Source organism: Trachypithecus francoisi, unplaced genomic scaffold, assembly GCF_009764315.1.
Source record: "Trachypithecus francoisi isolate TF-2019V2 unplaced genomic scaffold, Tfra_2.0 Lachesis_group4, whole genome shotgun sequence".
In the NCBI taxonomy this organism is placed as follows: Eukaryota; Metazoa; Chordata; class Mammalia; order Primates; family Cercopithecidae; genus Trachypithecus; species Trachypithecus francoisi.
Window position 1 is genome coordinate 118343106 of NW_022681469.1, and position 14978 is coordinate 118358083.

The window sequence follows — 14978 nt, forward strand, 5'->3', positions numbered from 1 at the left end:
GCGTGCGCCACCACACCCAGCTAATTTTTGTATTTTTAGTAGAGACGGAGTTTTGCCATGTTGCCCAGCTGGTCTCGAACTCCTGGCCTCAAGTGATCCACCTGCCTCAGCCTCCCAGATTGCTGGGATTACAGGCGTGAGCCACCAAGCCCAGCTTACATTATCTCTTATATCTCGATGTTCTCACATACCCCTAGGAGGCAGGCAGATAAATAGTTCCAATTTCATCGATAAGAACTCAGCTTTGATGGGAAGGGGCCGTGATAGGGCAAGCCCAGCAGGCCCTGGGGCCATGATGGGAGATGCCTTCTCCTCGGGGCCTCTTCCTGTGGATCCCTTCATGTGGGTGCAGAGGTTGGCCTCACAGCTGTTCTGGATCCCATCACCTGTTCATTATTTATTATTATTATTATTACTATTGAGACGGAGTCTCCTGTCATCCAGGCTGGAGTGCAGTGGTGCGATCTTGGCTCACTGAAACCTCTGCTTCCTGGGTTCAAGTGATTTTCCTGTCTTATAGTCCCAAATAGCTGGGATTACAGGCGCACACCACCCCACCTGGCTAATTTTTGTATTTTTAGTAGAGATGGGGGTTTCGTCATTTTGGCCAGGCTGGTCTTGAACTCCTGGCCTCAAGCAATCTGCCTGCCTAAGCCTCCCAAAGTGCTAGGATTACAGGTGTAAAGTGCTGGGATTACAGGAGTGAGCCCCCGGGGCATCAAGCCCCAACTTCAGGGTTGCCCCGTGGCAGCCTGGGAAGCCCTTCTGGGCTTGGACTGGATGGTCCTTACTGAAGTCTGCCCTGACCCCTAGTCCCTGCCAGGTGTGTGACCCGGGGCACCTCCCTCTCCCTCTCTGGATCTGTTTCCTCTCTGTATAAAGTGGGGTTGGTCTAGGTGGACTCTGAGGTCCCTGCCGCATCCAAAACCTTACCATCTGATTTTGGTGGGACAGACTGTGTTGAAACTATAGGCTTGGATGGCCAGGCTTTTCCCGGAGAACTTGCCCCAAAGGAGCATTTGACAGGAGCTCTTTTGAGGTCACCAGCTGTGTCTACTGCAGAGGGGAATGTCTGCCGTGCATTTCGGCATCGAATAAGGAAAGGCACATCGGGATTCTGGCTTGAGGAAAAGGAGCTCCCAGCTCAGGGCAGACATCATTTTGGAGCCACGGAGCCAATTTCCCTCACTCCAGGAAGGGCTGGCTGTGGCTCACGTGGGAGGGGGACGCTCAGAGCCTTCCTGGGGATACCTGTTCCACTTCCTCCCAATTGCCCATCTGTTTGGAGACCCCAGACTCATTCGGGAGGCCCCTCCAGATTAGCCGCAGGAGGCAAACAACTGGCTGTGAATTCCCCCTTTGTCCAGAGAAGCCAAGTGGGGAGGGGCCGAGCAGACCCCCTGCCCCCACTGGAATGTCAGCCTCCTGCGCCCCCCATTCTCCCTCCTTTTCCACCACCTCCCCTGCTCACTTCCTGAGTCCCACTGATCCCACCACCAAAACACATGCATGCATGCACACTCACGCATGCACACACACGCGGGCGCACACACACACACGCTCCCTGGCGGGCCGGCGGCCTCTGGCTCGGGGCTCCGCGATCCCCGCCACCGGGAGCTCTGGGGAGAAGCCACCTTTTGTTATTCAAATCACACCCTCGCAGTGCGCGCCCGGGGGCCGCGGGATCGGGCCCGGGAACCCGCCTCCCGGTCTCCCCCCGCGCCCCCGCCAGCTGATTCCGGGATTTCCCGGTCCCCGGGGGCTCGGGCGCGCCGGTCTCTGCCGGCGAGGCCGCGCCTCCCCCGCCCCCGGCGCGCGCTGCGGCTCCGCGCCCGCCCCCCTCCCCCTCCCCCTCCCCCTCACCGCCTCCCCTCCCCCTCCCCTTCCTTTCTCCGGTCCAGCCTCGGTGCCGCCGCCGCCGCCGCCGCCTGCCCCGGTCCGCGGGGGCCCTGCCGGCCGCCCTCCCAGCAGCATGGCACCCTCGGGGCGCGATTAGCCGGGAGCCGCTTTGGGGGAAGCGGGATCTCCAGGGGTGGGGGGGTGCCCCGCAGCCTCGGTCATGGATGTGAGCAAGATGGTAAGTGTGAGCAGGGGCTTTGCCCCGAGCCCCCTCCACACCCCCCAGCCCTGGCGCCCTCCCTTCTCCCCCTCCTAGCCGGCGCGATCCATTGAAAGTTTCTGGATTGTTGATCCTGCCTGTTGGCCCCAACTCCAGGCGTGCCGGAGGAGGGAGCCGGGCCAGGATTCTGGAGGCGGCTGGCCGGCCGGGATGGGCTCTCGCTTTCCCGCCGCGCCGCCGCCGGGCTGCCCGGGAGATCGCGCTGGACTCCAGGGTCGGAGCTGCGGGGCTCGCCGCCCACCTCGGGAGACCTGCCGGGCAGAGGGAGGGCAGCGCCGCCGGAAGGGGCTTGTACGGTGCCCTCCGGAGCCCCCTGCCCGCACACCTACGGGAGATCGATGGGAAGATGTGTGGGGCTGAGCCCGTGGGCAGGGAGGCACAGGTGGCGCTGGGAGGACAGGGAGAAGCCAGGGTTTCAACCATCCTAGGAAGTGAGGGGGCAGGAATGGAGCCCTTGGCAGAGACGGGGGAGGTTCTAGGTTGGCTACTTGGAAACCCCAGCTTCAGTGGGCCTGGGATGCAGCCAACACCTTCACCTCCTAAGCGTGACTCCCCCTTTCCTTCAGAAATGGGCTTCTCTGGAGGGGTCTGTGCCCTCCCCCAGAGCAGCCCTCCACCCCCACCTCCACCGCGAATACAGTAGGAGCTTGAAATCATTGCTTATTGATTGAGACCAAGGAGCAGCTCTCAGCCGATACCAGGATGTGATTTGGGGAATTCTGATGGGAGGGGGGTTTGCAGAGAGCACCTGGAGGCCCGGAAACTGCAGGTTTTCCCAGGAGTCTTGATTGGCTGTCACTCTGAATGGAGATTTAAGGGTGCCTTTGCCATCTCGACCACCCCGACCCCCAGTTTCTACCAGGGTACTGTCTCTACCGTCCAGCCTTGCAACCTCAAGGGCCTATGTGTCAGGCTGGTCTTGTGGGAGGGAGGCAATCAGGGCTTTCGAGGAAAGGAGCTGTGTGTGTGTGTGTATGTGTGTGTGTGTGTGTGTATTTGGGCCGTGGGGTGGGGAGGGTAGAGGGTCTGGGTCTGCCCTTACCATAGAGATGAGGAGATGCTAGAATTTGAGTTTATCTTGTTAAGAATTACATTACTTTTCCCCAGAGGGTGCCCTTTCGAGGCAACCAAGGGAGGTTGGTTCTCTGCCTGGCCCTGGCCTTTGGCACTCTGTCTTGGCTAGGAGACAATGAGATGGGGGCTGATGACAGGTGAGAGTCCTCTTCTATGGCCTGCATCAGTCTCAGACTGACTGAGCATTGCCCCCGAGGTTGGGAGCTGGGTGAGGGGCTCCATGGGTTCCTGTCTTTATTTGGAGAGAAATACCTGTCCATGGCTGGGCAGTGAGTGCCCAGAGGTTGGATCAGCATTCCCTGTCTGTCTGCCATGAAAGCTCACTTTCTTTGGGCATGTATTAGAACTCCTCTCAAAAAAAAAAAAAAAAAAAAATCCTCTGTGCAGCTATGGGGGTGGAGATGTAGAAAACTAAGCAGTAGTTCTTTCCTAGAGGTGTCTGAGCAAGACCAGAAGAGTCACCTGTCTGGGCTATGATTAAGGGGTTTGGGGTCTGAAGCTTTGAAGCTCTACTGTAGTCCAATGGCCACTAAACCAAATCACCCCTGAGCATCCTCTCAGCCCTGCACCCAGGTTCCCTGCAAAGCTTGGCCTGCGAGGACTAGCTTATAGGACTCAGGGACCTCTGTCTATCCATCCCTCATTAATCAACAGCGTTTATTTAATTCTCATAATTTCTATAGCAAGTGCTGGATAAAGAACACAAAGAAACATCATTGAAGGCCTCCCTCCCTGCTTCTCAAGGCCCTTAGCATGAAAGTGAAGGATCCAGAGAGATACAGGCCAACTCAACAGTTAGCCACCAATACAGGCCTAGATCAGAAGGCCAAAGCTTTGAGGACCATGAGGGTCTGAGAAAGGACTGGAATGCAGAGTTCAGATAGAAGACCAAGACCTCAGTTGGCCCTTGGAGGTTGGGTGGGGTAGGCATTGCCTGTTGGGAGAATCGCAGGAAGAGGATGGGCAGAGCCCATTGGGTGAGGCTGAAGACATTTGGCTGGTACAGAGGTCTGAAATCAGGAAACATAGAGATGGTTGTTTGGGGCCAGACCAGCAAGGCCTTGAATGCCAACCAAGGCATTCTGACCCTGGCCGGTAAGCACTGGGAAATCTCTGGAGAATTTTGATGCCCTGGGGCGGCGCATCTATTGCCTCTTTCCTCTTTTAGCTTGGGGTCCAAACAAAAGTGATATTAGATTCTCATTAATCATTGAGCAGCCAAGCGCCCTGTCCAGAAACAATTGTCTGCAGCTCTTTGTAAAGAGCACAGACCTGTGACTGTGTAGCAAGAAGAACCTTACCCACCCTGGGGAATTGGCGTCTGCTTTTCATTCCTGCAAGAGGCCAAAAGTACTTTCTGTTCTGGCCATTAAATTCCCATCTCTGGTTTGAAGTCCTTGCTCTAGGGGCCTTTGGCTGCAGGCTTGACCTCAAATGCAGCCTTTCAGAACATCCTTGGCAGAGTCCAATATCAGCCTTGGAGAGTTCTCTTGCTTATGCAGAGTGAGAAAAAACAGATTGTAGTTTACCTGACTCTGCGTGATTTTTTTTTTTTTTTTTTGAAAGAGTCTCCCTCTGTCGCTCAGGCTGGAGTGCAGTGGCGTGATCTCAGCTCCCTGCAACCTCTGCCTTGCGGGTTCAGGCAATTCTTAGGCCTCAGCCTCCCTAGTAGCTGGGACTACAGGTGCGCACCACCATGCCCAGCTAATTTTTGTATTTTTTAGTAGAGACAGAGTTTCACCATGTTGGCCAGGCTGGTCTCAAACTCCTGGGCTCAAACAGTCACCCGCCTCAGCCTCCCAAAGTGCTAGAATTACAGGCGTGAACCACCACACCTGGCCCTCTGCATGATTTTTTTTTTTTTTGAAACAGGGTCTTGCTCTGTTGCCCAGGCTGGAGTGCAGTGGCACAATCTCAGTTCATTTGCAACCTCTGCCTTCCAGGTTCAAGCGAGCCTCCCAGTCTCAGCCTCCTGGGTAGCTGGGATGACAGGTGCACACCACTACACCCAGCTAATTTTTGTATTTTTTGTGGAGACAGAGTTTTGCCATGTTGCCCAGGCTGGTGTCGAACTCTTGGGCTCAAGCAATCTACCCACCTGAGCCTCCCGAAGTGCTGGGATTATAGGTGTGAGCCACTGTACGCTGTGTCCCTGCATGATTTTGAGCAAGTTTCTTCTGTAACCTCTTACCCTCATTTGTATCATGAACATAATAATAGAGAAGGTTGGAAATAATCCTTTTAAGGCATAGAAGCTGGAGTAGTAAGCCTTCCATACACCTGGTGGCTGTTCTTTTTTTTTCCAAGATGGAGTCTCGCTCTGTCACCCAGGCTGGAGTGCAGTGGCTTGATCTCCGCTCACTGCAACTTCCTCCTCCCAGGTTAAGCGATTCTCTTGCCTCAGCCTCCCGAGTAGCCGGGATTACAGGCGCCCACCACCACGCCCGGCTGATTTGACTGTTCTGATCATGATGATCTCTGGTGTCATCTGGGCCTAAGGTGACTCTTGATTTCCCTCTCATGCTTTAATTTTTTGATTGGCCTGCAGAGCTGAGCCCAGAGGCCATATTTCAGCTGACGGCTCTTGGGACCAATTCTCCCAGGCCTGGTGATTTTTGTGAATGAGGGTACACACGACCGGAGACAGTGGATTTACCAGCTGCTGCGACCCATGAATTTTTGATGACATCAGATATCTGCCCAAGGGAGAGCTGGTTTAACCCTGCACTCAGGGAGAAAGTGCAGATGCCTTTTAGGGGTTGATGATGGAGGCTGTGCCTTTCACTAAACACAGAGAATGCACAGTACTGTAATTTGGAAAATGGAGTCGGCCGGGTGCGTTGGCTCAAGCCTGTAATCCCAGCACTTTGGGAGGCCGAGACGGGTGGATCACGAGATCAGGAGATGGAGACCATCCTGGCTAACCCGGTGAAACCTCGTCTCTACTAAAAAATACAAAAAAACTAGCCGGGCGAGGTGGCGGGCGCCTGTAGTCCCAGCTACTGGGGAGGCTGAGGCAGGACAATGGCGTAAACCCGGGAGGCGGAGCTTGCAGTGAACCAAGATCCGGTCACTACACTCCAGCCTGGGCGACAGAGCGAGATCGTCTCAAAAAAAAAAAAAAGAAAATGGAGTCAACACTATCAATTATTACCAAAGAACATACCGTTTACATAACAATTTATATTTCTGCAGTGCTTTGCAGTGTACAAGGCATTTTTTTCTTTCTTTTTTTTTGTTTTTTAGAGACGCGGTCTCTGTCACCTAGCCTGGAGTGCAGTGGCACAATTGTAGCTGACTGTAGCCTCGAACTCCTAGGCTCAAGCTATTGTCCCACCTCGGCCTCCTGAGTAGCTAAGACCACAGACATGAGCCACCAAGCGAGGCTACTTTTTATTTTATTTATTTATTTGTTTGTTTTTGGAGAGACGGAGTCTTCTATGTTGCCCAGGCTGGTCTTGAACTCCTGGCCTCAAACGATCCTCCTGCCTCAGCATCCCAAAGTGCTGAGATTACGGGCATGAGCCACCACACCTGGCCTATATAAAAGCATTTTCACACTTGTTCTCACTACAACCCCATGAGGAAGGCAGGGCCAAAATGATTGGCTACGTTTTACAGATAAGAAAATTAGTTCAGAAAAATGACATCCGATATTCCATACCGGGGGAGAACCAGGTCTTGTGTCCAGTTCTCTGACAGTCAAAGTATGCACTATAGCGATATAATAAATAAAAGGTGAGGAAAAAGATTTAGTGTCTAGATTCTAGAATGGACACAAGTAATTTCAAAAGATGAGCTGGGGGTCGTGGCCTTTGGCCTCTGGGTCCTCTAGTGGAGAAGACTTAGGAAAGAAGGATGAGTGTCTATATGTGGACTCTGAGCCTTGTAAATCCCCTCTATCTGTTTTTTTTTTTTTTTTTTTTTTTCGAGACAAGGTCTCGCTCTGTTGTCAAGGCTGGAGTGCAGTGGTGCGATCATAGCTCACTGCAGCCTCGAACTCCTAGGCTCAAGCAATCCTCCCATCTCGGCCTCCCAAGTAGCTGGAACAACAAGCAGGCACCACCACAATGCTTGACTGCCTTTTTTGATTTTTGGTAGAGACGAGGTTTCGATATGTTGCCCAGTATGGTCTAGAACTCCTGGGCTCAAGCGATTCTCCCACCTCAGCCTCCCAAAGTGCTGGGATTACAGGCATGAGCCACTGTGCCCTGCTCCCTATAGCCCTATAGCTGTTTTTAAAATTCAGGAGTTTCTTCCTGAATCTCACTGCTTCCTCAAATGTGAGACACTTGACTTACTCAGCAGGCAGGTGAGAGGGGTGGAAAGAAGGTATTTCAGATGTTCTGAGTAAACAATATTGACTGTAGAGCAGAAAAGACTTCTGGTCAATCTGTTGTTGCTGCTGGTGTCAGCAGAAGGGATGTGGTAGAAGTTAAATGCCCAACTGGAGAGATCGCTGTGCAAAATGATGCCAAAGACTGATGGGTGACCTGCCCAGCAAATAGAGCAGCATTTTCAGCCCTGGCCACAAGATCCATTTAGTGGGTTGCTGCCAGCATATGAAAGAGTGAAATAGGCCAGGCACGCGGTGGCTCACACTCGTGATCCCAGCACTTTGGGAGGCCAAGGCAGGTGGAACACCTGAGATCAGGAGTTAGAGACCAGCCTGGCCAACATGGTGAAACCCAGCTCTACTAAAAATACAAAAATTAGCCGGGTAAGGCAGCACACACCTGTAATCCCAGCTACTCGGGAGGCTGAGGCAGGAGAATTGCTTGAACCCAGGAGGCAGAGGTTGCAGTGAGCTGAGATCGCGCCACTGCTCTCCAGCCTGGACAACAGAGCAAGAGTCCATCTCAAAAAAATAAAAACAAGAGTGAAAGAGATGAGAAAACATCCAGGTATATTCCACATGAGAGGGTAAGCATTAGATCATGAAACGGATTTTGATTGTATCTATGCATGCACACAAGTAAGTACTGGGTAGCCCCGTAAAATGTACTTTTTTCCTTCAACTTTTAAGTTTAGGGGTACATGTGCAGGTTTGTGACATGTGCAGGTTTGTGACATGTAAACATGTGCCATGCTGGTTTGCTGCATAGATCAACCCATCACCTAGGTGGTAAGCCCAGTATCCATTAGATATTCCTCCCGATACTCTCCTTCCCCACCCTCTGACAGACCCTCGTGTGTGTTGTTCCCTGCCATGTGTCCATGTGTCCTCATCACTCAGGTCCTACTTATAAGGGAGAACATGTGGTGTTGGTTTTCTATTCCTGTGTCATTTTGCTGAGGATAACAGCTTCCAGCTTCATCCATGTCCCTGCAAAGGACGTAATCTCATTCCTTTTTATGGCTGCATAGTATTCCATGGCGTATGTGTACCACAGTAAAATGTGTTTTTTACTATAGTCAGTTGCGTAGTCCATTTGTGCTGCTTTAACAATACCTGAGACCTGGTAATTTATAAAGAACGGAAATTGGCCAGGCACAGTGGCTCACACCTGTAATCCCAGCACTTTGGGAGGTTGAGGTAGGAGGATCGGTTGAGCCCAAGAGTTTGAGACCAGTCTGGGCAATATAGTGAGACCCTGTCTCTACAAAAAAATGAAAAAATTAGCCAGGCATGGTGGTGCGTGCCTGTAATTCCAGCTACTCGGGAGGCTGAGCCCAAAAGGTCAGGGCTGCAATGAGCTATGATAACACCACTGCACTCCAGCCTGGGTGGCAGAAACCTTGTCTCTTAAAAAAAAAAATTGCTTAGGAGAAAAGAATTTTTGATTTACCATTAATGGATTACTATCTTTCATTGTCACTGATCATTAAGATTTTATCTCACCAAGATGAGGTTCCATTCAATTCACGTGCATACTGAATACCCCCTTTTTATGCAGGCCCTTGGGTGAGGACGTTAAGATACTAAGGGATCCAGGGCTGAGGATGGCTGAGTCCTTGTCTGTCAAAAAGGCTTACAGAGTTGAGAGAGAGAGATTTCCTCGAAATGCACCAAGCGCGACCACGCATCATAGACATTTGCAATTGACAGAACAGTCTCACCTGCATTATTTTCTTCCTCACGTCGGCCTTGTGAAGCAGGATTTATTGTCCTAGGAGCACCTGTCTTCAGAGGCCCCTCTGGTCAGAGTTGTACTTCTGGTCAGGGGCTAAGTCCAGATGCAAACATGAGTTTTAAGACAGCCCCTCCCGGCCGGGCGCGGTGGCTCAAGCCTGTAATCCCAGCACTTTGGGAGGCCGAGACGGGCGGATCACGAGGTCAGGAGATCGAGACCATCCTGGCTAACACAGTGAAACCCCGTCTCTACTAAAAACTACAAAAAACTAGCCGGGCGAGGTGGCGGCGCCTGTAGTCCCAGCTACTCGGGAGGCTGAGGCGAGAGAATGGCGTAAACCCGGAGGCGGAGCTTGCGTGAGCTGAGATCCAGCCACTGCACTCCACCTGGCGACAGAGCGAGACTCCGTCTCAAAAAAAAAAAAAAAAAAAAAAAAAAAAAAAAAAAAAAGACAGCCCCTCCCAGGGAGCCGTTTTGCCCGATCACACTATCTCTCCTCCCACTTCTCCTCTTCCAGCCATCTTTCCCCTACTCCAGTCTCCCCCGCAACACACACACAGCTAGGTGAGTTTCTTGAAGCTCAAGTCCAAGCGCTGTTTCCCCTCCACCTTTGTCTCCCTTCTTGCCCAGAGAGGTCCCAGTTCAAACCCAGGATAGGCACGTGGTCTCACAGCTATCCCTGAGCCAAAGATTTCCATAATCGCAGTTTTCACCTGCTCTAGAGCCCCAAAGAAATTAGTCCATGGGTCATTTAAGAAAAAAAATAGGCTGGGTGCGATGGCTCAAGCCTGTAATCCCAGCACTTTGGGAGGCCGAGGCGGGCGGATCATGAGGTCAGGAGATCGAGACCATCCTGGCTAACACTGTGAAACCCCGTCTCTACTAAAAAAATACAAAAATCTAGCTGGGCGAGGTGGCGGGCGCCTGTAGTCCCAGCTACTCGGGAGGCTGAGGCAGGAGAATGGCGTGAACCCGGGAGGCGGAGCTTGCAGTGAGCTGAGATCTGGCCACTGCACTCCAGCCTGGGCGGCAGAGCGAGACTCTGTCTCAAAAAAAAAAAAAAAAAAGAAAAAAAAAATAAATTCCCCATGTCTCCTTTAGATTCCTTGAAGTCCTAATGCATCTTTAATTTGGAGGAGGTTCCTGTGGGCAGGTAGAGAGGGGTCAGGGTGGGAGGCATATTTGTAAATGGGAATGGTTGAGTGAATGGGATCCCAGCCAGACTCCATGGCCCTGTCCCCTGTGCACAGAGGATTAAGGGAGACTCGTCTGTGTCCTGAGGCTGCTCCAGATGCTGAGCCTGGGCTTTGGAGTAACAGAGGCTAAGGTCCCTTTGCCACCACTTGCCGACTCTCAAATCATAGACAAGTTAGTTGATCTCGTCCATCATATTATTTCCTCATCTCTAAGATTGGTGTCTGCAGACTTGCAGTGCTGTCGAGGTGCTCATTTAAAGTACTTGACACAAGCCAGGGATGGTGGCTCATGCCTGTAATCCTAGTGCTTTGGGCGGCTGAGGCGGGAGGATTACTTGAGCCCAGGAGTTCAAGACCAGCCTGGGCAAAATAGCAAGACCCCATCTCTACTTTAAAAAATTACATTAAATTAATTAATTAATTAATTAAAAAACAAATTATCTGGGTTTGGTGGCATGAGCCTGTGGTCTCCGCTCCTGGGGATCCTCCCAGCCAAAGCAGGTGGATCACTTGAGCCCAAGAGTTCAAGGCTGCAGTGAGCTGTGATTACACCACTGTACTCCAGCCTGGGTGACAGAGTGGGACCCTGTCTAAAAAAATAAGATAAAATAAAAAATACAGAACTTGGCACATAGGAGGAGCTTAGTAAACCATGGCTATCATTAGTAATATTTTGTATCATTAGTAATATTTTTGCTTTTTCATTTAGGCTATAAATAAAATCTGAAAACTTCAGAGGAGGGGAGAGAGCATTGCTTCTTGCAGAATGATCACTGCTGGGTGAGCTCAGTCTGCTGGGGCAATCAGACCTGTTAGTAGTTGCAATACATGTTGTGCAATGCACAAAGGATGGGGCATGTGTCAGCCTGGAGAAGGTGGGGTTAACCAGCTGGCAACTTAAGGAAGGGTATCATTAAGAAAACTGGGGGCAGAGGGGAAGATGATCCCCTGGAACGAGGAAAATAAGGGTATTTCAGGCACACTAAAAGGGTAAGGTCATGAAACCACAGGGTTTGTTCAGAAACTACCTCTGGTTGATGCTTGAAAAGTAGGCACACTCCATATCTCTGTGGGCTAACAAAGTTCCCATGATACGGAACCCAAATCTTTTTTTTTTTTTTTGAGATGGATCTTGGTCTATCACCCATGCTGGAGTGCAGTGGTGTAGTCATGGCTTACTGCAGCCTCAAACCTCTCAGTCTCAAGTGATTCTCCCACCTCAGCCTCCCGAGTAGCTGGGACTACAGGTGCACACCACCACACCTGGCTGATTTTTGTCTGTTTTATAGAGACGGGGTTTCACCTTGTTGCCTAGGCTTGTCTTGAATTCCTGAGCTCAAGAAGCTGTCTGCCCGCCTTGGTTTCCCAAAGTGCTGAGATTATAGGCATGAGCCACTGTGCTGGCTTTTTTTTCCTTTTTAGAGAGAAGGTCTCGCTGTATCCCTGAGGCTGAAATGCAGTGGTGCAATTCTAGTTTCAGTTCACTGCGGCCTCAACCTCCCGGGCTCAGGTGATCCTCCCACCTCAGCCTCCCAAGTAGCTGGGACTACAGGTCCATGCCACCATGCCCAGCAATTTTTAACTTTTTGGCAGAGACAGGATTTTGCTATGTTTCCCAGTCTGGTTTTGAACTGCTGGCCTCAAGCAATACTCCTGCCTCAGCCTCCCAACTTGGCCTCCCAAAGCCGAATCTTTTTATACCTCAGTGATTCCTGGAAGAGCTGTGCTTTAAGAAGGGGAGCAGGCCAGGAGCGGTGACACACCTGTAATCCCAGCACTTCGGGAGGCCGAGGCGGGAGGATCACCTGAGGTCGGGAGTTTGAGACCATCCTGACCAACATGGAGAAAACCTGTCTCTACTAAAAACACAAAATTAGCCAGGCATGGTGGCTCATGCCTGTAATCCCAGCTACTCAGGAGGCTGAAGCATGAGAATCGCCTGAACCTGGGAGGCGGAGGTTGCAGTGAGCTGAGATCGCGCCACTGCAGCCCAGTCTAGGTGACAGAGCAAGATTCCATCTCAAAAAAAATAAAAAGGAAAAAAAAAAGAAGGGGAGCTGCAATTGAAGGAAACACAGGACGCACAATAGGTGCTGAATGCATGAATGATTAAAAGACAAAAGGAGAAGACATTCTAGTTGAGAGAGAGGTGCTGCACACAGGCTGAACATACAACACTGGGGAATCAATGTTGAGTAGGTTTGTCAGGAGCGAGGCCAGAGGAATAGAGAGGAGGAGTGGGCACAGGTGTGAGGGCCTGTGTTAAAAAATAACCAGCAAGTCTCTAGTAGAGCCAGTAAGCGGGTCTGCCTCCACTTGACAATCAGACATGGATATGCTATTCTGGCCAACGGGTTTATGCTGCCTACTGGTCCCTGGGCCTGGAGATGGCTGTCACTGGTACCAGGATAAGTGTGGGAGTTGCAAACCGTGGGTTGGGCAAAGTTTTTTTGAAATGAACATTTCATTAACTTTCTATCTTAACCTCTCTTTGGAGGACTCAGTTCAGCCTCGTATTCTGGGACCTAAAATAACTTTCTCTCGCTGGATTTTTCTCAGGCTAGAAAGAAGTCTTACAAAATCACTGCCTCCCTATTCCACCTAGCTCAAGATCATGTCACCAGCCCTGGTGCTGGGTAGGGATGTTTCCAATGGTTGCAACCAGGGTCCTGGCTGTTGTCTTTTTTGCCCTATATATGTGAAGATTGTCCCCTGAGTCAGCAGACACCGAGGACCCATCCAGACCTCATGCCAGGTGTAGATAATATAAGAGAGAAAGGGATCCTTTGATGGCTTCTGCCTTAAAAGAGGTACAGGCTGGGCACAGTGGCTCACACCTGTAATCCCAGCGCTTTGGAAGGTCAAGGCAGGTGGATCACTTGAGGTCAGGAATTTGAAACCAGCTCGGCCAACATGGTGAAACCCCGTCTCTACTAAAAATACAAAAATTAGCCGGGCGAGGCGGCACGTGCCTGTAATCCCAGCTACTTGGAAGGCTGAGGCACGAGAATCTCTTGAACCCGGGAGGTAGAGGTTGGAGTGAGCCAAGATCGCGCCACTACAGTCTGGCCTGGGTGACAGAGCGAGACTCTGTCTCAAAAAAAAAAAGTACAAGAGATAAAATTACAATATTAGATTAATGTTAATAATCACAATAGTGTGATTAGTACAATATTAGAGATTTAAGGAAAGTTCTATAGACATTCAGAGGCAAGATGACTAATTCTGCCAAATGGTACAGGAAGTGGGGTGGGGAAAGTGACATTTCATTTATTCATTTATTCAGAAAAGATTTATAGAGTGTCTTCCATATGCCAGGTGCTGTTCCAAGCACTTGGGATACTTCGTTGAACCAAACAAAGATTCCTGCCTTGTGGAGCTGAGCTCCTGCAGGGATTGAGGGAGTGAATGATAGATAATAGAAATAAATGTAAATGAGAAAATTTTGTAAGCTGTTGGAAGGTGGTAAATGATCCAGAAAATGAGATTAGATGCAGAAATGGCTGCACCATTCTAAATATGCTTGGATAAGAATTGTAACAGAGGGGTGAACCCATTCATTCCCAGCAGAGGATTTTCCTTGGCTGCCAGGGAACTCTGGAACCCCTGTTCATGGTATGTAGTTGGCTTACAATCTGGCTGAAATCCTGGACTCCAGATTTAGCTCATAGCTCATTGCTGAGAGTTGCCTGAGTCTAAACCTCAGGGCCCTTTCCCTGTGCCCAGCTCCCCTTGACCATCCTCCTGAGGTCTATTCAACTGTGGATCCAGCTGTCAGCCAGATGGTCTACAGAGCACTGACCACTTATCCATTTCTGCCAGATTTTCTAGAAGTTGGAGGGAAGATACTGCCTCTTATATCCAACAAATCTCCAGTAAGGCAGCCAAGGTCACATGGGCAGTTCTCTGGCCATGGCCCTGGCTGTGGACTTGATGTTACACACAATAAACAAGGCCCTCTCAGCCCTGCCCAAGTAACATCAACTAGAACGAGGCTGGGGGTGACAGAGCACCATGTCTCATGCAATTCTCAGAAAAGCGTGATTCCTATTTTCATGTTCAAGCTGGAGAAAACTGAGGCTCAAAGAAGTCAAATCTCAAAGGGCCCCTCACTTTGATGTAGGAACAGTACTCCAGAGTGGTGGAGGCCTTGGGTCCCGGGGTTCAAAATCTGTCTCTACCACTTACCTGGGCAGGTTACTGGGTTCTTTATTCTATAGAGATTTAAGGAAACTCCCATAGAAACTCAAGTAGGAATGATTGATTCTGCCCAGTGGTATAGGAAGTGGGGTGGAGAAAGTGACCATTCATTTATTTGGAAAAGGTTTATAGAGTGCCCTTGATATGCCAGGTGCTGTTCTAAGCACTTGCTTCATTGAAGTACACACTTTGGCTTCTCCGTCCCCGAGGAGAGATAGCCTTGAGTGCGTTGGGCCCTGATACTGTAGTTTGCGGGGCGGGGGCTCCTGCACATTGAGTAGAGTTTAATACCACATAGCTGAGGCCATCAGCACC

At 50.7% G+C, this 14978-nt stretch overlaps 1 protein-coding gene across 5 annotated transcripts in view; it reads left to right on the forward strand.

Moving 5' to 3' along the window:
- HIP1 (huntingtin interacting protein 1) overlaps positions 1-14978 on the forward strand; it is a 218444-nt gene that overhangs the window by 98697 nt on the left and 104769 nt on the right. For 2 of the 5 annotated variants that reach the window (XM_033192731.1, XM_033192729.1), the window contains exon 1: positions 1900-2077. The exons of the other annotated variants lie outside the window; for them this stretch is intronic. In XM_033192731.1, coding sequence (XP_033048622.1) covers positions 2060-2077 — 18 coding nt within the window. In that variant the 5' untranslated portion in view covers positions 1900-2059. Of the gene's footprint in view, positions 1-1899; positions 2078-14978 lie in introns of those variants that run through there. 5 annotated transcript variants of the gene reach the window in all.